The following is a 24,376-nucleotide window of genomic DNA, read 5'->3' on the forward strand; positions in this document are numbered from 1 at the left end:
ACATACATAGAAAAACCAACGTTTTATACACGGAAGCAGGAAAAGGAATATAAAACCACAAATTATTATTAACATAATGTTTAATTAAATCTTAAGGAGTAATACTCTTCATAAAGTAACGACTTGTCTAAACCAATGTAAAGGTATCGAAAATTTCAAAAATTACATAATATATGCTTAATTAAGATAACATAAGGAATGTTCAGTATATCATTGTTATAATTGACATGGTCCCTTAGTTTACAGGGCATTTACATTACTTATATCACAAATATATCATTACATTAGCAAAATATCAACATGATTAAACGTGGCCATAACGACAGTATGAGTTTCCGTTAATATCTTAATAAGTACTTTATTATAAAGATAACAAATTTCATTTGAATATTATTTATAAAAAGCGATTAATTTTCTCGTTATTATCACATGTAATTGCTATTAAAAAACGCTCTTCCGCATTACATATTTAAAAAAAGAACTATCAGATAGAACAAACTTACTCAACCGTAACTTTGGATTATATCTATTAAAGCCAATTCAGATGGAATAACGTGAATCCCTTATCGAGCTAAAACCACACAATAAGTCTTTTGAATCCAAAAGCACCACGAGCGACAAGAAATTTCGCTTTATAAAAAATAGTAATCTAAATAAATGCTTCAAGTATCTTTTACAGGTGCTTTTGTAGCCTATAAATACATTGTCTGTTCCTTAACTTAGCATACTAATCTTAGAGACGCTAAAAATGTTAATTTCTATGTAATATTAAATGGACTAATACTAAGTTTCAGAAATATCATCGGTGTTTTGAAGAAATGACGAAAACGTTATTTCGACAAAAATATCAATAATATCAATTAAATACATTCCTTAAGTTTTTCAAGACTGTTTTAAAATATTCAAGTGCTGTTTTCAATTCATTTTTAAAACTTTAACTTAATTAAAACTAAAATTGAATTATAAAATAGGCCGTATATATTTTAAATCAGTCAAAACTTAAAACATACTCTACTGAATTTTTTTCTACAAAACACCGACGTATGTGATATTAGTAGGTATTGACGACAATTACTCAATGTGTGAAGATTCCATAGTCAAGACCTCAAGTCCTGTGGCAGTGATCGCGGTGGGTAAATTAGGAAGGGCGGTTTCAACGTTCTTACGTGAATTTGTGCGTCGCGACTGTGAGAGGCCAAGTGCACGCGGTGGGTGGTTGTGCATACCTTTTACCGCCACTACATTCGTCCCCAGCATGTGGATGCGAGCCTTGCAGTTAGTCTTCTTTGACGTACAGCGCCAGATCACCTTGTCCCTCAACTTTGATTCTTCACAGAACGGAAATGTGTTCACCATCATGATAATCTTCCCACGTCGCGACTTGAGGAACTTGATGCCTGCGAGAAAAAGAACACTGTCAAACAACTGCCGATAACGCAAATAATTTAATACGTGCCTTACCAAACACCATCACCGTTATTTAAAAAATAATTACATAATAAAACACGCAAAAATTACACTTTATATTAGTATAGTTAGAAATTAAACCATCGGTTATTTATAAGTACAATTTAATATGATTTCACAAAACGTACCCCGCACAAGAACCAAAAATCTTACACTTATTAATGGTAAATATAAAATTACGTTATTAATATAAGACTTGAATGGTTAACAGTAAATGAGGTAGATAGTAAGTATTTGTCTCTATCGTGTGTGCGCGGGAGCCGTGGCGACAGTAGAAACAACATATACACTATACCATGTAGTAACTATCTACGAGATTCGTTATAATTAACGTGAGCAAGTACATAGAAAAACATCAATCTCCACTTCCAACAGACACAATCACAATTCGATTCAATGAAATACAAACATTGCTAAAAGGTGTAGAGACGGCACAAGCACAAGAACAAGCGATGTAAATATGGCAAAGATAAAACATTAAAAATCAATATTTACAAGATAATTCCACGTAAATTTACAATATAGTAAATGTTTAAAATGTTATTTTATTAGTGTACCTATTTCAAGTAAGAAATCGTATCTTAATTAATTGACGTATATTGTCATTTGCTCTACATTTAAATACAATAACATTTATAATGATACAAATTTCGAAATTGCAATTAAAATGGATCGCCACGGCTTCGACACCATCGAATATTTGACTGCAACGTACCTAAATTAGGTAAAATATAGAGCATGTCAAATGGCCAAAAGGTAACCAGTTTTTGAGTGTATATCCAACTATTACGTTATTACAAAACACGCAATTGGCATCAAATGAAACGTTGCGAGCGATTCTACTGGTCATTACACTAAATACATCTTACTCAAGGATAGTGCTACCGCGTTCCATTTGAAACCACTTCCATTTAGATTTCCTTAGACACTACACGATTTGACACGATCTATCGTTACACCTAGATAACACTTTCCATTATTATGATTTCCACGCACATTCTTAGACCAGATAATAACTAAGTCATCTAAATAACAATTAAAATTAGTAAAAAATTTGTACTTAAAATCATAGTCGCAGACAAGAGACGGTCGCTATCTCTATGAATAAATAATTCATTCGACGAGCAACAAAATCTTTAAAAACAATCTACAATAAAATATATCCAGACAACAGTCTCACATAGAGCCTAGTTTTATTAGTCGTCAACAGTGAACGATCGAGTAGAAGTTAAAACTAAGTGAAGAGGTAGTTGAGTTTCATTATAGAGGTAATCTTAAGTAGCGCGCCGGACCCTGCGCGGAGGTCCGCCCCGGCGCGCGCGCCTATTCTACCCTAACCTACTTACCCTACACACCTTACTCGAGTAAAGCTTGTGAGTATTCATTCGTGTATATAAAATTGTATAATTAAACTAATCTGTAAAACCCGTATAAAAAGTGAAGAGGTAGTTGATTGAGCTTAAGTACTTAAAAATCAATCCTACAGAGTACAACAACCGTTAGTAGCCTGCGAGTTTCGAGTTAATGCCGATTAGCAAAACTCTAACATTCCCATCGAGAAGGTACTTCGATATTTTCAAACTACAGTATACCTTAAAGATAAGGAGGCGGACGTCTAATTGTCTAAGTAGCAACACCTGAAACTTGTAAAGTTTTACTCTCAAAATAAATTAAGTATTTCTAAGTACAGTCCTGGGATATCGTATTGCTTTGATCCATAGAGTTCCCGTGTTCAGTCACCGACGCGTAGTCGACGGTCTGGACCGCCGAACCTTTTCTGTGCGCTTCCTTAAGACTGCTTTCCTACTTGTAACGATCCTACGGCCTTCCTGACCAGCTGGCAAGCTATTGTCTATGTCCGCCTAGCGCTACATGTTCCTGGATGATGTCTTCTCGGATCGATTAAACCTACTAAACCAAACGTTAAAATCAACCGTGTTTCGGAAAATAACCACCTGTCTAAACCTGACATCCATACGAGTTGATACCATTATACACACTCAGAAAGTTCTTACACATTTAACATCCTTATGATCCATAACTCGATAAATAACCCACACCTAGATTGGATAACTTTATAGATCTTGGAAAGATCGCCTAACCTACGTATGTCACGACTTATTCGTTCCATGTAACTGGTTCTTCTGTTCCCTCCACTGGTCGCCGTAACGTTAAAGACACCACAACATCTAACCCAGATATAAACGACGTTCTTACCAAATTAAACCCAACGTAGCCATCGCTGAATCCTAAGTTCGATCTTATCCCCATTATAACTTACATTAAAATATTCTAATAATAATTTATGCTACATTTCGTAAGCCAAAAAGGCTTTAAGAAAAATATCGGCCGCTCGATATACTTCATCGTCAACAATTAACTAGCGAATATGTATGTTTTTGACAAGAGTACGCCCTATTCGCGACGACTCGGTCTCAAAGAACCGCGATCGTCATCGGAGGCGGAGCACACCGATCTTAATCTTCCTCGTTACAAGGCGTATCGACGAGAAGCGGCTTGGCGGAGGGCGCGTGCTGCGCGGCTGGCGGCACGGTGTTCGGCGAGGCCTGTGTGCCGGTGCCAACACTGGCGGAAACGGCGGCCGATGCGCTAGCCGTGGCCGTTGCGTGTGCCGTGGCAGCATACAGTGCCAAAGCGTGCTGCAACTGCAACAGCTGGTGGTGTGGATCCAGGGGCGCGGGTGCGCGATGGCCGCTCTGGTGCGGTGTGCGCACGACGTAACGCCCGTCGGCGAAGCGGCGCACATTTGGTGGGGCGTGATTATGCGAGTAGCGAGAACGCACGATGCGCTCGTGTCCCTCAGGGCCTTCCGTGTTTACGTCAGCGAGACAGCGCGAAGTTAGCCGAGAGGAGCAGTACCATTGTTTACGTCCATGTGCCAAGTTGTTCTTCAAACGGAAAGTGTAGCCGCGGTGCAGCAGCAGTCGACCTTTGCCGGCGCGGATGAAGCGAGCTAAACGACAAAACAGAAAATCAGAATATGTACCACATGGTCCATTTAAACTGGATTCCACGTAAAACCGGCCTGATACAGTTGCATTGACGTAAGAGGCGGGCTTTAAGCAATAAACTTATACACTACACTTACACTCTACATATTACTATTGCAATCGGATCAAAAGTGAAATGAGGATGTTTATATCATTTTACGTTTGATTCAAATTTATATAGCATAAATGTAACATAGGGATTAGGGATACAAAATAAAACACGATAATATGTTTTTGTAGAAAATGCATTTCTCTATCTAAATAAAACTCACTACTTTTCAATAATTTATTTACCACTTCACAACATTCAATCCAATGCTCTATCTTCAAACTTCAATATTTAACTAAATAGGTACATACGATACAATCTAAACTACAACAGGAAGAATTTCATATAATGTATTATTTCTCTAAGAGAGAACTTGAGCAAGAGTTTTGGCACAAACTTAATTTTTGGCAACACGATTCAATCTTATACGTATGAGAAGAAAATCATTAATATTAATAATTAATTAACAAAATAAAGATTTTTGGGCAAAAATACCCCATCGTCGTAGTGAATGAACATAGAAGCAAAAAAATCAGTGTACTAAAGCGTACACACATAGAATCAAAATACACGAATAGGGAAGACTAGCTGAAGAAGGACCGATTTACTGATCATAATTACTAACCTATGTTTATACTAAGAATGATTTTGTAAATTTAAAAACTAGTGAAATGAAACAATTTATGGCCTAACCTAATGAGATCGCAGCTTCACAAACTATAAACTAAGCTATCACAATTTAATACTGTTGAAATTTTTTCTGATATTCGTAATATTAATACTAATTTGGGATTCGATTTTGACAACATTCATTTGATAGTAAAAATATCATTATTTAAATTTGTTTATCAAACGAAAAATCACAACTGTACCGAGATGTATTCCATAACCCAAGTTTTTTTTTAACTTCGGGAATGGTCAATGTCCCGGAAATACAGCGAAGTACGAGCAAGAAATCTAACAATCGTTAGTACCGGACTACCCATGCGCTAGGGTCGAAGTTATCTAAATCGAAACGAGGTAATCGTGGTAAAAGCAATGGAGTCGGTGGTGAGATGGCCCCGACGGCAGTTGCGATGGGTACCGCCGTGGTTGTCTTAGCCAGCGATCGGCGGCCATTGCGGCCCTGGTGGTTGTGCTCGCCGACCAGTTTGTGCAGAGTACCTTTCTGGGTGTAAGCCTTGCATCCACAGCCGCCCATGGTGCAGCGCCAACGCACGATACCTGAGCGCATAGTGTGCGCCGCGTAAAAGCTGCGTCCACGCACCCACAGTCTCGGCCGACCGCCCGGCCCCACGCACAGCCGCACCATTTTCTCTACCGAAACAACCGTGCCACATACATCAAACGTCCACATACAAATAACACATTTAGACATTCTTAATGTGGCTATTAGAGACATGCAACATGTTACCTTGTTAATTTACACCTGTGAAAAGGTTAGTCAAACCATAATTCGGAAAAAATAATGAATGTATATAATATTGTTGAACCAGTCACCACGATGAGGACAACACAAACACAGTCAAGCAGCCCATCATGCTCCTTAGTTAATTAATTTGAAACTATGTTATTTTTATTTATCTGAATTACCTACTGAGGTATTACGAGGAATGAGAATTATTTAGATGATACAATATTCATTTCAATGAACACTTAACTGAGACTATGACTAGATATTTATATTTTAGACTAGACACATTAGTTACAATAACGTTACTAAGCTCTCTCGCATATCAAAAGTAATAGAAAGTTGTAATATCAAACGGTTGCTAAAGAGTACGTTCATGCTAGAACTAGTCCACTTTTATTCACTTTATGTGCTTACTTAAGAAATTGTATACAACAATTTTATTTCTTAGTGTGCTTTTTGTTAAATTGAGGGCGAAAACTTCAGAAGTAGTTATAGTGATGAAAATAAAATAGATATAAGAGTTATGAAAGTAAATACTTGTCAAACAATGTAAATAATAAGGTTTAATTTAAGAGTTCCACACGGCAAGCCCGGCTGGTAGTTTCCCTCCAAATTATACAATGCGGTTCAACAAGTTCGAAATTAGGAAGAATGTGGCACTTATTTAACGTAGTTTTAAAATATTTCGGTTTAAAATACGCGATAAAAAATACACCGACCATGTTTAAAAGGTATGCACACAGGACGAAATTAGGCAGAAAGCACAGACAACCCAAAATACAACATTTACGGAAGTTAATATGTAAACATGTTCAGAGTCAAATTTCGCAGTGATAGTGGTAAATCATTTGTTTTTTATTTATATATTTAATTCAGAAAAAATAATTAAGTTACGCCGCGCTTGTCGTGTGGAGCTTATCAGTGTGCTTACAATTCAGCAAACAGAATCGAATACATGTTAAAATTATCTATATGATTAATATTAAAGTCTTAAAGTGTCGCAATTAATCTTTGATGATATTATTATAATCAATGTTCGAAATAATGTCAAAGACGCGAAGATTTTTATTGTTCTAAGTCGTAATACCGTTGAGACTCAAAAACTTAAAATTTATGCCCATTAGTATCCCGGTTACATGGAGGCAAAAGAGGCAAACAACGTGTTACTCATGCCCACAAATAATCACAAATCCATATCAGTGTTAATTTCGCGTCGTTAATCTCGAGACATGTGTTATTTATACTATCTAGCGAACACCAAAACCACCATTTGTGCAAACTCTACAAATTAATAATATTACTGATAAATGAATGACTAGAAATGTGTTAGTGACTTCAAACCAATCTCTGCAACCAATATTCTCAAGAGACAAATTTTTATTTGCACTTCTTGAAGCAATTCTTACAAAAAAAAAGTAAAAAGTCTAAAATTTGTGACAAAAACGTTATATACACGCGACAATAATAACGGTTGCAGTAATTAGTTTTATTATTAAATATTTCCTATTATCTATATGAAAGCTTATTCGTCTAACAAAGCTTTCGCCTGTGCGACGAGAGCTGCATGTGCAGCTCGATGGGCAGCGGCAGTGGCAGCCGCGGCTGGGGAGCTGGCGACAGCGGTGGCGGGCGCGGCCGGCGGCTCGTGCGAATGCACGTTGCTCAATGCGAAAATTCGATCATGCAAAGTGTGCGCATACGCACGACACGTGCGCCGCGTACACCGCCAACGCACCTTGCTCTTCTCCGGAAACACTTTTTCAGCATAAAACGAAAAACCTCCGAGCCGCATGTGCCGCCGACCGCGATTAGATATCACGAACTCCACTGTAAAACACCATATCGTCACTATCTATAAAAACGTAAACATACCCAACAAATAATGAATCCGATTAAGCAAACAAGCGTATACAAAACCTGTGATTAGTTGCATATAAATAACCGTGCACATAGAAAAAATAAAACAAGTTAAGTTTGATTCATAACAAAATTTTATTGTTGTCTCATCAATTCGAATCAACGACCACGTGAAAGTAATGGTCGCGTGCGTCGTCGAAGAACTCATGAGGCGTGTCTACTAGTAGAAATGGTCTCAATGAGACTCTCTATGCGTGCGTGCTCGTGTAGCGCCGGTGCGTGCGGTGCGTGGTTGTGGGCGAGCACGCGCGCCAGCAGTTGGCCGGCGCTGGTGAGTGCGCGCGCCGGGCAGCCCTGAGCACGGTTGCGGCACGACCAGTATACGCGCGAGCCGCGTCGCTTACGCGCTACGTACCCGAACCCGTCAAGCAGCAGCGAGGGTGCGCCGCGCCGCGTCACTGTGTACCGCACCGCCACATCAGCACCTGCTGCATCACAATAAACCTGCACCACGCGGCTACCCAAGCTACACGCTACCACAATTAAATAAAACACGACAATTGATGTAACTCTTTATTAAAGCCTTACTTCAACTATTTTAAAACTAGTAGTTGATCACAAATACTTTTCGAACTACTCACCTACCTAAATTTATTATTACGAATGAATGAATGAAATCATAAAAGCAAAAAAAGGGAATAAAGTACTTGATACAAAACAACTTTAAATAATAGCTAAACTAGAATACTAGATACTATGTACAATCTCACGTATCACTCCTCAACGTAAAATTCATTGGCATAAAAAATTGTAGCAATGATTATTAAATTCCTAAAATTAAAAATCACACACAAGGACAAAAGTACCGAAATATATCATTGTATTTAAACAGTGGGGCAAGTCACCACTTCTCCCTCCTCATACTTCTGAGTGATTTTAGCCATATGATTGGAGACGTGATTATGAATTGGGTTAGTGACCCGAAGTACATTATTTTTCGAGGTAATCCTAGCCCTACATCGTTTGCCATACTCCATGCACCTCCAGAATGTTCGTCCACTACGTACACTGTCCGTCACGAATATGTATGGTTCATAGATCAATTGTAAATGGCCACTTTTTGTCTGAATAAAATGTAATTCACCTTTCACGTTGCTGTTGACCGTTCCTAAAACTGGACAAAATATTTCAGTATTAAAACAAAACAACAAAAAGTTACTCCTTACTATGAAGTAAACCGAAAAAACTACATCATCAGGTACTTGGTGAAAATAAGTACAAATGCTAGAATATTCCATCTTTATTCAAAATATACTTATTAAAAAAAAATATTAAGAAAGAAAAGCTTCTAGAAAGCTTTGAAATCCATAAAAATATTAACTTTTACATGAAAAGTATTAGTTTCACAGTTATAAACTCATTTGCTTATTTTTTTCAATTTGACTGCTACTTTTTTGCACTATTGAATGCATTGAATTTAATGCATTACACTTGTCTACTTTGAGGTAAATTATCAGAGGTAAATGTGTATACAGGTACAATATATGTAATTTGATTTTCCTAAATCATTTGTACTGTAGTTTTATCTATATGTTAGTGAAAAGAAAATGAAAATAACAAAAAAATGAATAATAAGACTAATCATTAATCAATTAAAGTCAACAGACTACATTTTAATTAATTTGAAAATTTGATGAGTAATTTTCTACCAATGAAATAAAAATCATTTTCAATTTCAATTTATCACAAGTTTATATTAACAAAAAAATTAAAAAGAAACTTTAATGGCTCAGCAGTTAAGCATGTCTAATAAAACATTTTAACTTTGAATTTTTTTGTAAACTGCATTAGAAAACATGTGTTCTGGGTAAAGAGTACCTGTGGAGATTTGTTATTCGCAGCACATACATTTAGTTTGTAACCAGGTTATTGGTGTGACTGCCAGGGAAAATTTATCTGAAAAATCATGCTTAGGGACAATATGAGAGTTTATCAAGTCGGCGAAACTAAGAAGCATATAACGTACATCAAAACTAAACACTTTTGGTATACAACTTTCATAAAAAGAGATTTAACTTTGTTCTATTTTCTGAAGAAAGTTTAAAGTATGTAAAACAAAACATATACATATTTTTAAAAGTAGTGCATAAGATGTTGAATTTTATGTGCAGAACAAAGGTCTACTTCGAATAGATCAACTTCATATACACAAAAATCTTAACAATCTAAACACGAACTCTACTGGCTTATGCATCAGAGCTACACTGAGAGTGTAAATTAATTAATCCTTTTTTTATACACTTAAGTAAAAATAAAAATTATTACTTTTGAAACTGCTATTAACCAAATGAAAAAAACTACACATTTATTTTGTACTAAACTCTAGTAACTAGAGACAGAAACCACACACTTAAATATTTTTAACCTTTTAGCAGGCAGTGGAGAACCAGAGTGACTTTGAAACATATCTTAAATAGACTTGCATTGCAATAGCAATCTCTTGCTAGAAATGGTATATTAACAAAATTCAGTATGTTGTTGGTAACCATAAAAAAATATGTGAGAAACAGTAATCCCATTGCTTGGATAGTGTACTCTACTTTTAATGTAGAATGATATTGTACGCAATTGATTTAACGGTTTTAAAGGAATATTGGAGTTAAGACTAGACTGGGAAATGAAATACTATGTGGGAACATATTCCCCTTGGCCACTTGACACAGGACTGAAGAGGTATGACATAAAATCAGGGCTCATTTATGAATGCAATCAAGCACTCATGAAATACACAACCACATAACTCTACAATGGTCTAAAGGACACAGCGGCTCAAGTGGCAATGAAGCAGTCCCTCCCCTAATAATGGTCCAGAACAAATATACACAAAGGTACAAAATCTTCTCATAATAACACATGGACTACCCCTACGGTTTGTAGATGGGCGAGGGAAGCACTTCCAAGAGTTCAATGTCAATCTATCTCGAAAATTAATTAAACTTAAAATGCAAGAGCTTTGCAGTCTAACTGCTGCCCTAACAGTTCATAGTCTATGCAATAAACACCTTTTCAGTTTAGGTCTCACAGACAGCCCTCTATGCAGAGTGTGCATGGAGGGAGAGGAAACGGCTGCGCACATCCTACTAAAGTGCTCCGGCGTGGCCAACTACAGAGCAAAGCACCTTGGAATACCGAGGTCGCGCCCCGAAGTCTTAAGCAAAACAGAGGAGGTTACTGACGTTCTTGGAGGAGCTTGGGTGGCACGAGTAGGACCCTGCACCCACCACACGCTAACGAGGCGCCTTGATGTCGACCACCAAGCCCGTTTCACCAAGTACCAAATGTACCGACACAAAAACAATTGGAAAAAAAACTCGAGTCACAGTAGAGCTTCCCTAGAATATCTCTGGAGCACAAAATTTTATATCGTTTTGCAATTACCAGTAAATCTGTAATCCGCATTCACATTTCAAGTGGATATTTTAATGTATTTGGTAGAGCTTATACTCCAACTAGAATGAGTTATCTTGGCAATTCACAGCTTAAAACATCTTTGCTTTTAATCTAAATTTGTGGTAGATGGTGGTTTTAAGCTTTGTCGCAGGCTCGTTGGGCTGCCTTTCTAACCTCCTTTCGTATCTCAGAGTGATAAGCAAGTTTCTTCCTGCTCCATTTTCATTGCCTATTTGCTATGCACTTACATGCATATATGGGCCACGGAACATTAGTTATGTCGCTCGTCGTCGTTTTTCACTTACTGCAGAATTTAAACATAAATTTGACATGAAGCGATTCAACACATTTATGTGCACATAATAAATGACTGCATAATAACATAACATTAATAGAAACTTTCTTCTTCAATAGAATATTTAATTGTAATATAGATTATATTTACACCTGCAATAAATTAAATTGGTTAACTAATAACTCTAGATCTGAATACACAGAGTGGATAAAACCTCTGAAATCTCAGATTATTGTATTGCACTTTGTTCTATATTTTTGATGTGTAACTAGCAATCTCTTTACTACGATAGTGTATTCAGAAGAAAGGTCTTAACGACCTTGGTGGCCCAACAGTTGGCAGTGTGTGTGTTGGCAGTATTGGAGGTCCCGAGTAGGATTGGTAGGACAAATTTGGGAAATTTACTTTTCTATATATTTTTTTTTTAAATAACGCACACACTCAACATAGCCCCGCACTAGGGAAACCCTGTGTCGCGGGTGCCATGGACACACACATAGACAACCACAAATTACACCCAAACTCACAAGAGAAATAAATGTACGCCATACAAACATTTCTCCCGGCCCGGGAATCGAACCTGGGACCTCTGCGTGGCAGTCCGGCATGGTAACCGTTCAGCCACGGAGGCAGTTCAAAATCTTCTAAAATCTTGGTTCTGGTTTGGGTGTCTTTCTGTTGCTCTGGTATTCTTAGTACAGAGAATTCCCTAGTTTGAGACCAGGTGATTGAAGTGGTCATTTGACACATTAAAAAAAGCTGCAGATATAAATATAACTATTTTGTTTTGACTTGATTTTACTTTGTTTTGAATTTATTTTTAATCATTCTGGTGTTTCTGAGGGAATTATTATCCACTCTGCGTGTATTCGTTTCAGTACATACACTCTACCTATTTCAATCTCTGATAATAATAGCAACAATACCAATATCAAATATTAAGTAGCATTTAACATATTCTAGAAGTTTAAATCCTAGTGAAATATAGGCTTGTAGGTCTCGATGTTGAAGTTTTATAACAGTGCCACTAAATAAGAAAATAATTTATCAATATTACACTACATATGAGGCAATGATAAAGAAAAACCCAAGGCGTACTTTATGATTGTTGCTTCAGTGAATTTTGTTCACCTGTGAAAGTAAAAGTGAAATAATATTCTACATTAATAACATCATTTAGTTCAATTATTGATTCAACCTGTTTAACTCTCACTGTTTGGTATAGTTTGTGGAGAGTACAAGAAATGCATAAACAATTTTCAAGTAAAAAAATTATGATCAATTATTTAGAAATCATCTATTTCTCTACTAACAACACAATTTATTTTTTTATTAAAGAATAATTTTAATAGAGACTGTTTTTATTTTGCATAACATCAATAAATTCAATCTAGAGTCATTTAGATGTAAATCCAGATTTATAAAACATACACTTGACGCTAAAATGAGAGAAACAGTACAAGTAAGGGCACATAAGCATATAAAATATTAACTCATTTTATAATCTAGTATATAAATGTAGTAAGAGTAAAAGTATATTCTATTCAAACTGCTTTATTTTCAAAATGAACTGCTTCATTGAAGCATACCTATGTTAAAATAAGGACCAGGAGGATTGATTTAGAAGCAATATTATGTTTTATAGGTTATGTTTACAAGGTGCTGAATTAAACTCTCAAAATAAACGCTAACCATCATTTTCGGTACTCCATTCAGTTAACTGAAACTCCACATAAATAAATAACACAAATTTCTAGAAATTTTAATGGGTCTAGAAAAGAACGCAGTATCTGAATACTAGGTAGGTACATGACAACCTGCGTTGATTTGTATGTCGTGGTACTTACTGAACTTTCCCCGATGTTTTCTACAGCTCCAATTATGAAACAGTAAACATGTTCCAGATACTGATATTTAACTTCACTATTCATTCACACTCACATGATAAAAACACTCTAAAAACATTAATCCCAAGAACTGGAAGTAAACACCTCTACGTTGAAACGACACGACGGCGCACAAACATTACAAAATTATGTTTCCACGATGACTACACAAAGCACTGATAATTAAATATTTAGACAAACACACAATTTTTCACTGAAACAGCTTAAAAACTTTAATAATTCCAAAATAATAAACAACCCGAGAGTGACACAAATCGCAACCATAGATCCCACCGCGTACGACAGAGTACCACAAATAACGGAATCGTGCTCCTATTCACGCAGATACGTATTGTCAATTACTAATAATAAATTAATTAGTTGATTCCAAATATGTGATTAAAAAAATAAAGAATAGTAATCAACTATACAGTGTCAACATTATAAAATTAACACATGCATCCACTTTTTTCACAAAACTAAAATGTGAAAACAATTTGTAGTTGCTATGTGCCAGCAGAAAACCGTATCCATCTTTTTACAGATTTGGAAAGGTTGATCGATTGTTGAATTTAAATTATACTACATGAAACGGAACGGTTTATTTACATTACGGTGAGGGAGATTTAATAACGAAATACCTATATATATAATTTCACTTCTACTATTAATACTACTACTACTACTACTACTGCACGGTGTGTGTTCACGCATGCGTAGAGGTTAGTATTTTATTAATGAAATTTCTCACACATTAGGAATTTGGGGAATTTGCTTACTCTTCGATAATATATTTCTCCAACGTAGATAAGTCACTTACCGTTTTTCGATCTATTTTACGTCAGGAGCACTCCCAAAAAAATGTTTACACGACGCAACAATTTTTAAATTCTATCAAAAAGCACATTTCAAATACATTTAAGAACACACCTAGTAACGACATCTGTTGTTTAGTAGTTTTATTAAAATATTACGCGTACTTTATTGATGAAATCAAGATATGTATTCAATTACATTCTATTTTATTTATATAGAAATTAAAAAGAATGTAATTGAATACATACCTTGATTACATTAGTAAAGCACACTGCAAATACATTTAAGGATTCACCAAGTGACGACATCTCTTGTTCAGTAGTTTTACTAAAATATTACGTGTACTTTATTAATGAAATCAAGGTATGTATTTCTTTAGACTTTCTTTAGACATAAATAAAATAGATCATAGGCATATTTAGTAGCAGTAGAGCTCCTTGTGAAACAGTTCGTCCAGGGAAGTACTGCCACCTTACCTATTTCTGCCGCCAAGAAACAATGTGAGCATTACTGCGTTCCAGATTAAAAGGGTAAGGGTGCTGGTGAAATTACAGGCAAATGGGACTTGTCAACTTATGTCTCAGGGTCACGGGCGCAGTGACAGGGCCCTTAAGACCTTTGCGATTTAAAGCTCTGAGTGGCACTGGAACTGTTATGGATAGGCGGTTCGCTTACCACCAGAGAAAAAAGCGTCTACACTACCAGACAATATTGATTGTTTTGCAAGTTTGAGTTTGAGTTTTATGTCAATACTTCATCATAATAAACTTCATTCCTCATGGATTGTCACCTCTAGTGACATCTATCGTCAAGTAGCAAAAACGCCCAGTACACGTAATTTTACTCTGCGAGTTGAAACGTGAATGTAATATATATATTTATTGGCCAGAAACATATAAATGTAGAGTTCTTGACCTGTGAAATGAAAAATATAGTTGGTTGGTGTCAAGCTAAAGCATTTATCATAATTTGTTATCTGACATAATTCTGCAGATTTTCCAATAGCCCAACCAATTTAACGTAAGACAAGTGTCTTGGTAAAAGTTGCATTATTTTCTAAATCCAATCACAGGTAGCGGAAATATAACCCGGTGTTGTAAGGTCACTGTAAAATTTGTGAACGCGACGTTATACGTTCAACTTTACCAAGTTTTGCAGAGTACACAGGTAGAGCGGCTGTAACCACGAACTATGAGATCTCGCGATGACGGCACTTTCAAGAACATCCCAATGCTTGCCACAGGTCTCAAGATAGGTTTTTGACCTGCTAGCAACAAAGGATGAGTTGCTGGTGTGCGTACGGCAATAGCCGACAATTACAAGATCCCACAACGACATAATACAGAATCGAACTGCTGCGCATAGGCTTCATTCGACTCACCTTTAAGCATCTGACGTCGTCGCTCATGTACGTGATGCTGTGTTATTTTTTCTGCTGTCCAGAGAGAGAGACTGCAGCGTCAAAATAGCTGTATTTTTCGAAATATCGATGTGTAGGAAGAACTTTATTATGTGAACCATGTATTCCTGTCTGCCGGGTTGTATGTAGAATATGCGGAGCGGTAGACGTTAGAGTAAAATAGTATGTACGACGTAGTAACGTCAGGAACTGAGTAATTCCACAATTCACAATTTTTAGACAATTTTAACAAACACATAATATACTAATAACGAAAATAAAACAACTGTTTTAGTCATTATGAGAAGTTTTAAATATTAGCACTGATTAAAAGACTTGTATTATATTACGAGAAAAAAGAAACGAAGTTTCAAACATTTATGGATTGACAGAAGAACATGATGTTATTGCGTGTATTTGAAATTTAATAAAACAAAAATATTCAAAAAAAGAAATATATTATACTTAAACAGGTAAATCTTGACGAATAACGAATAGTTAGCTTTGTGGGTGGTGGATTAGGAAGGCAATTGGAGGAAACGAACTTCTAAATTGGTGCTATTATAATACTACTAGTAGTACATGGAGGTACTTTGTTTGAAACCAGGTAGTTGCTGGAGTTGAACCACAATTACTATTAATATATTATGAAGAGTTGGAATGGGAGTCTATTTTTTTTACGATTTCAGTAATTAAAATTTGTTGGTGTTGATGAGCAAAATTGCCTTGCACATAAACAAATTTGAAAGTAAAATAGTATTTAGCTAGAAGCACAAATAAATTGACATCAATGGCTTACGATGAACAAATCAATATCTTACGACAATATATTGATTCATAAGAAGTCTCTTCAACAAGTTATAGTAGCGATCGATGGGTGAAATCGACGTCAAGCATCATCTTCTAGTAACCTCGGTATTAATCTTTTAAATAAACATTTCTCTTCTACTCATGCGTTTGATCCTACTTTAAAATCTAATACTTTGAAATGTCTTTCGTTACTTCCAAGGCTCGATCACTCACCTTTTTATTTCTGCCAATTATCCAATTGTGATGTCAAAAGAGCATTATGTCAATAACCTCCGATGCCGTAGGGAGTGATAGTGTTAGCCGCAAAATGATCCTTCTCATCCGTGATGAGATCATCCCTATCATTACGCATATTTTTAACCGGTGTCTTTCCATCGACATGGAAAGAGGCTTTAATTACTCTGTTGCCAAAAAAAGCTAACTTTCTCCGAATATCGGACTATATCTAATTTGCCATTCTTATCCAAAGTTCTTGAGCGCGTTATTTACAAGCAGCTATCCACCTTTCTTTGTAAGAATAAACTTGTCAATCCACATCAATCTGGGTTTCGTCCAGGACAAAAGTACCACCACAGCATTAGTCAACATCACAGATGACTTTAGGTCCGGTATAGAGTGTGGAAAGCTTACGGTTCTTTCTCATCATTTTTAAAATAAAGGTATAATAAAAGTATTCATTTTTAGACTCTCTCCAAAGTAAGAAGGGGTAATGATCCCGGGAGTACATCCAAGATTTATATACATATCACACTGTTAATACAATAGTGTATTAACTCAAAAAGTGGACTTTCGCAGAACCAATGAAAAACGAATTATTCACTTCCAGTAAAAAATCATTAAAATTTATGTATGTTGTAGTTTATTATAGACACTTAAACAATTTCTCAAATATATTTAAAAATAAAATGGAAAACATAATTTTTTTAATAAGTATTATTTTGACCAGAACTAGCTCACATAAAGTGTGTCTCATTTTCAGTTCAGTGGATATCTTTTGATTATTTCATACAATATTCTAGCGACGGTTTTGACGTGTAGAGAATCAAATTTTACGTTGAGTAATGATATAATATTAAATTTCACATATTTTGATTTACAACGCTATTGTAATAGGGGTGCGATTTATTATAGATTTTAATTGTGCTGTCGAGACACGTAGTGTATAGTCACTCCTATCAACGGAATACCCATTACCCAGACATTAGATACGTTGACCGCGTCACTAGGTGTCCTCAACGCAGGTGCAAGAAGTGTAATACTATTTAGTATCGAAGACTTTGAGTAGGCAGGGAAAAAGCAACAATTACACCTCACCAAGCTCAATGCTCAGTATATCGATAGAATATATTTCACAAGACTTTTCTGGCTGCTCAGCCTTTGTTGCATCATGATCATACATGAGATGTCGAGTATCAAGACATTTTGGCTCTTCATGGATGGATGGTGGATGGTGATAGACTGTAATAGCAGTGCAATATATCGTTCGATATATTGCACTGCTATTACAATGGTGTCGTAACTAAAAATTGTGGAATTGAAAAAACACGATTTGAAAATGAAAGAATACTGAATGAAACCTATATACATATTTTGTAATTTATAAATGGATAATTAAGTATTATGTATAAATAAAAACAATCACATTCGCAATAAGCCTCATTTTTTTCATATTTTCTTATTTTATTTCAATTTTCAAAATTGCGTTTTCTCAATTTCTCAATATTGACTTTACGATATTATTGTAATAGCGATATGACAAATTCTGGACTCGACAGATTCGTGATTCGGCACATTCGTTATTCGCCGGTGTGGTGCTATGCCAACGAGTGGACACCGATACAGCCCTGTCAGGGCAGCACTGTGGACGAGAATTTGTCCGGTTCCGAACACGGGCTCTGGTGAGCCGTTTCCTCATGCTCCTACTGGGTATTCCCACTGATACCAAAAGTAGTGGGAACGAAGAATAATCAGACAGTTCCATTGATGGTGGTAATATTTGGCATTGAAAAATAATATTTCATACTCTTTTTTTATTATTGACCTCTTCTTTTTTTTTGACACCTGGTGACATTTATAACCTGCTTATCTTTTGATATAGATCTAATAAATCTTGGTTTCTTGGTGGCACCCTCCATTCAGTAGGTTACGTTAGTAAGTGTATGAAAAAACCACACGAACCGAGCGGCCGAAGCGAGGGTGTCGCGGGAGCGGCCGGCGAGTATCAGAAGCCAATTTGCGTGCGATTCCGAAGATGTTTTTAAGGTGAAACTATATTATAATTTAATAATTAATATAATATTAGTGTACAAATACAATCAACATTTACTTAGTTTTCAAAATAAGCATCTAAATTTGTTTTTTAATGCTCATTTGTCTTAGTCTTGAGGCCCAACTTAGAACTATCAAAGTAAATTTTACAAATCAAAATTTTTTTCGAGCTCAGAACAAATTAAAATATCCATCGATTTATTTTATGTCTCAGAAAAAGAGAGGATGTGACCGTTTAGATATTTTTGCCTACTGCTTTTGCAAATATAAAACGATCATTTAAATCTACGCCAAATAAAATTATACCTAATTACATTGTAATACCCTCTGAAGAATTTATGTGGTCTGTGATAATACCTCTCTCGTATATTTCTTACTGGCAGTTATCTAATTTCTTGCATTTTTTTTTAATGTAAAATAATAATTGGTTATTGAACACAAGATATATGAACATAAGCACACTGGCTGGCGGTTGTACGGTAAGGAAAGGTGTTTGACGGACGTGTACGCCGAATTTCGGCTAGTATTAATTGCCGCATTTTACGAGTGTGTTGTTAGTCATAGCGCAGCGTAGACCAGTCATGCTTGCAAGCTTCACTATTTGGTTGATTTCGGCATATTTTAAATAACGCAAAATTGTTTTTAAAAATGAAATTGTACTTCAAGGACCGACAGTATCATTTGTACGTTACGATGGGGTATTTAAAACATGTAGCAGGAAAGTAGGGAGTACGCATTAGTACCGTCAGATAGGAAAGGATTAAAGAGAGGTTTATAACTTTTTCATTATACTTAATTTGATCTGACTCTTAATTTAATCTCTCTCTCTCTCTCTCTCTCTTTCTTAATTTCATTTCAAAAAATAATTATAAGGCCTAGTTTGCCGAGAAACCGGCACTCTGACTAGGTGTTCACATTAAGCCGGATATCGCAAGAAAACTGGAGACTAAAGTGCTCACCTTAGTCGGAATTCAGTCCACTGCGCACGATAGACGACGAAACTGTGGTGTTGTGGTTGTATCTTAGAAGGCTTAATAGAGTAAAAAGAAAACATTGGGTACATCCTATCTTTAGATTTTTAATGGGCCAACTGAGAAGTGACGAGTCTAAGTTCTACAATTATTTTCGGATGACAGCATCCTCTTTTTATGATTTATGGGACGACTTTCGTCGTCACTCACATTGCCTGTAAGTACTCAGATGCAGTAGTACGAAATAATTGGTACCTAAAGTCTACTTTCCTAGACATACAACAAAATTAATAGTACCTCGATAGATTTACGAAATATTTTACTACAAACTGCATCTAATAACTTTTAATGTAATTCTTTGTAACTACACTTTCTATATGAAAGTAGCCTTTAGGTACTTTTTTTGGGAATATTGAAAGTGCATTACGTTCTTTTAAATCTAAGGTGGCGCGGCGGGAGAGTAATGCTTTGCGGCCGGACCACCTAAGTAGTTAAATATTTCGTAAATGTATCGAGATACTATTAATTTTGTTGTACGTCTAGGAAAGTAGACTTTAGGTACTAATTATTTTGTACTATTACATCCGAGCACTTATAGGTGGTCCGGCCACAGAGGTTCACACAGGATAAATATATGCTCGAGACTCGAGAGTTTCAAAATTGACCAGTTGTCGAAAATGGCGTATTAACGAAAATAGTTTATTAAGGAAAATGGTGAGTGATCCCCTAATTCGTACTGTCACGTACATTTTTTTTTATAACGCACACACTCAAGAATTTACCTAGGCGGCCACGCCGCGCGCCTTCGCATCGCTTTAAATCGCGTGTGAGGCTTCTTATTTAGGACTGCGTCTTCTTAAATAAAACTAATTAGGTACAGTCCAAGACAAGAGTGGTATTATTACTGATACAACCATGGACAAGAAAAAACGCCCAGGGTTCCACCAGTAGGGCGAAATTAGGGGATCACTCGCCATTTTCGTTAATACGCCATTTTCGTCAACTGGTCAATTTTGAAACTCCGCTAATCATGGACTTACCATTGCCCGTAAGGAGTATTACTCCTAGTAGAACTAAGGTTAACTTGTCCGATGTCTATTTCTTGCCCGTGAACCACCCGAACTGGCTCACCTGGGTGGACCTGTCTGGGGTCACCTATAAGTCCACCTGGATGGACTATGGGCAATTATTTCTTCCCGTGGTTAACCTAGGAATTTTTCTTTTCTCGTGAATTAAAATCCCTTTAACATTTCAATTACAAGACTTTTGTCTATTAATTGAAAATTTTAATGAATCGAATTTGCTGACAGTAGTTGGCCGAAGGACTAACATGCAAATAAATTTTAAAAGTACCTATAAAATTAGTGAAGAACTTTCATCGTGAGAATGGTGGCAATAACCCCCATACAAGTACAAGTTTAGAAACGGCTAATGTTTGATGTTTTAAAATGCTAGAGACTATTTTTGTTACCTTTTAGAGTTCAGCAAACAATATGAAAGTTTTATATATATTGTAAAATTTGTGTATTTAGTTAATATAAATATCACGCAATAAACATTAGTCTGTGCATTTTATAAAGCGATTTATACATAATGGCCAGCATCAAGCCGTCAACGTATAAACTTTAATTTTACTTTATACGCAAGAGGTGAACCACGGGAAGCAGTAATTGTGGCCGTGGTCCACGGGCAAGAAGCTGGTAGAACCACGGACAAAAAACGTCCCCTTACCCCATGAACCACGGGCACCTATAAGTATTAAGTGTACCTAGTGACCACGAATAGAACTACACGGTAGGACCACGGACAAACGGAGACCGTTTTGACAGCTTATTGAAAGTCATTGCCATACCTAGAAGTTAAATGGCTTTCACTATGCAGACAGTAGGTACATACGTAAGAATCGCTAAGGCTGCATACAAATCAGACGAAAACGCCAGCGACTCGCGAGCTGCACTAGTTCGAGTCTCTCGCGCGCCATGGAAATCAAAAGCACTACGCGCTAATGCTTTCGCCAGACCTGTATACGCACCCAAACGAGAAGAGCATTCGTGTGAAGCTGTACCTTCCTACTAAAGGACAAGATCGCGACTGCAGCCAGAATCACTCCCATTTGCATTTTGTCAGTTGTACCGCTTACTCATTACCCACGCGAGCAAATTTGAAGTCATTCCAATTAATGCGGCAGACTAGAAATAAAACTGGCGAGCGGTCCCGTAAGCTAAAAATTGGCTTACAGAAGACCTTTACCAAAAACATACTTTACCAGTTCGTACTTACCGAAAAATTCATACTTTACTAGAAATCATACTTTTGAAACCGGTCCCGTAGTAACGATTATTTTGCTCTGGTGATACAAACTTATTAACGCCAGGTGAATTACCTTGCTTTAAGTAGCAAATGGTTACCATTGAAGAAAATCACGTTGCAGGTTACATTACCACATTACAACAAATCGGGACATTTCTGGTTTGAAATTACCATAACACCATTTGTGACTGATCCATACTACCCATAATACCACTTACAAAACAGACTACCTTACCAACCTTCAAAACAAGTACCTTTTTACCCGAAAAATCAAGTTTCATGAACTTTCAAATGAAACTTGACCTTTGCTCCTGGAACAGGCAAGAACATTAACTACCAATTTACTATGCTTCTATACTACAACTAATCTAACTTACAAATTTCATTCTATATTAGTAAAAACGCTTCACAGCGTTATATTTGGACAACTTTCATCGGAGATAAAAGTTGTCCAAGATAAGGAGTTAAAAACCTACCTTGTGCATCCCCTACAGCCCCGCCTTCGCCTCCACCAGATATATTACCATCTCCAGTTGTAGAGCCATCAAATCCTGCGAAAATAATTGAACTTAATCTTTGTCAAGGGCACCCCAGCGTCCCAGTGGAAGGTACGCAAATGAAGCACATTCTTACCAGTCATATCCATATTAGAGTCATCTTCGCCAAAATTTGTTTCATCGTTATTTGTACCATCTTCATCGTCATCCCACATACTTTCGTTAACAAATTCTGGTTCCATTTTCGGTGCCACTGCGTTGTTTTCATCTTCGTCAGGAATGGTTACAAATTCCTCTTTTGCTGATCCAGATGGTCCGGCTTCTAAAGGATCTACACATTTTCGTTTCGCAGGTCCACTTTGTGAAGATGACGAATTATTTGATGCTATTGATGGCCTATTTGGTCTCTTAACAGCTACTGGAGTTGAGGAGGGCTTAGTATCTAAATCAGTCTCTATTTTAGTCATAACAGATTGCCGGTTTTGCGACGATCGCGGGCCTGGCCTCGCGGTCGGCTTTGGTTTGGATGGCGTGGAACTTTCTTCATTTTGATTTCCAGTTAGACCTTTAACCTGGAGCTGTTCCGCGGTACTAATAAATGACGCTAATTCTTCTTGTTTAACATTAACTTCTCCTTGGTACATGAATTGTAACAAGTCTCGTAAGGCTGAATGACTAACATCTTTTAAAAATACTGAAACAAAAACAAAACTCATTAGCACAAAACAACCCAAGTTGTGTAAAGAAATTAGTTGTGAAAAATTGCTTATTACCTATTGGATGCTGTGTTGGATTTAATTTGAACATCTCTTGAAAATAGGGAGAACATACTGATAGTACTAATTTATGCGCCTGTAATAATCTGCCTTCGGCAGCCAACGTTACATCTACCAAATCCCCACGCGACAGCAGGCCGTGAAAGCCTGCTGACATGTTCGCGTGGAAATTGTTCCAACATAATGAAAATTGTTCGTCCGACGCCATGATGGCGGCGATTTCACGAAGGACCTGAAAGCAAAAAATCTTTATTAGTCTTGTTTGGATAGTAAAAATATGCATGCCAAACATAACGTTATAATAAAACTTACCTATCCTATACTTTTGTACTTTATGATTCCGATATTAGAAACATTGAGAAAAAAAATAATAAAATGTTTCTAATGAGCACACCGTATAATCATTTCACGTCCTTCCCGTTTGAGCGCTGTTCACGATATGATGACGCAAATGTAACGTGGTGTGTGGCGTCACAGGGATACCATGTTTCGACCAATCTACATAAAGCAAAAATAATTTATTTTCTCGTAAAATATAAGTACTTTCTAGAATATTTATTTTTATAAAATATTTACTATTTTTTCCACAACTTTTAAATATAATTTCAAGGCTTGTTAAGACACATTTATTGTTTTAAAATTTTACTACAAAAACATGGAATCTGCTGCGTTGTACACGGACATGTCAAGTCATGGAAGAAAATAAAATATTGGCTGAAGAGAAACAAACCGATATGTATCAAGTTTGTAGTAGTTTGTATTGTTTATAATACTATCGTTCCCTATAAAATCTCTGAAAGAGAGCTGTTAAAATACTCCCTGGATGTTTAATATCGGTATGCCAATAACTTTTTCTTACTAAAAACGACACTCCACAGCATAGATTTTGTAAGTAATAATTATTTCTTGTAAACCTAAATTTATTACTCCTGACCAACTAAGGACTAGTCATGAAATATAAATAATAAAAGATTAATTCAATATGGTATAATTAACGTTATTTTGACTTTAAACCCTACGAAATAAACGTTGATAGCAAAACAATTACATTCTTTTCATAAAATAGTACCATTTTTTCAATTCCTGACTACAAGTAAATA

The 24,376-nt window shown here is 36.2% G+C and overlaps 1 protein-coding gene across 50 annotated transcripts in view; it reads right to left on the bottom strand.

Moving 5' to 3' along the window:
• Positions 1 to 23,719, bottom strand: part of LOC113237741 (modifier of mdg4) — a 563,531-nt gene extending 539,812 nt beyond the window's left edge. For 21 of the 50 annotated variants that reach the window (XM_026474360.1, XM_026474359.1, XM_026474352.1 and 18 more), the window contains exons 1-4: positions 23,589 to 23,714; positions 23,274 to 23,508; positions 22,637 to 23,194; positions 22,480 to 22,554 (exon numbers count right to left, since the gene is read on the bottom strand). In XM_026474360.1, coding sequence (XP_026330145.1) covers positions 22,480 to 22,554; positions 22,637 to 23,194; positions 23,274 to 23,484 — 844 coding nt within the window. In that variant the 5' untranslated portion in view covers positions 23,485 to 23,508; positions 23,589 to 23,714. Of the gene's footprint in view, positions 1 to 1,056; positions 1,398 to 3,847; positions 4,442 to 8,667; positions 8,973 to 22,479; positions 22,555 to 22,636; positions 23,195 to 23,273; positions 23,509 to 23,588 lie in introns of those variants that run through there. The other 29 variants (XM_026474337.1, XM_026474341.1, XM_026474343.1 and 26 more) reach the window with 8 other exon arrangements.
• Between the last annotated feature and the right edge of the window lie 657 nt (positions 23,720 to 24,376).

This window comes from Hyposmocoma kahamanoa, unplaced genomic scaffold (assembly GCF_003589595.1).
Source record: "Hyposmocoma kahamanoa isolate Upper Pololo Valley unplaced genomic scaffold, ASM358959v1 94, whole genome shotgun sequence".
Lineage (NCBI taxonomy): Eukaryota > Metazoa > Arthropoda > Insecta > Lepidoptera > Cosmopterigidae > Hyposmocoma > Hyposmocoma kahamanoa.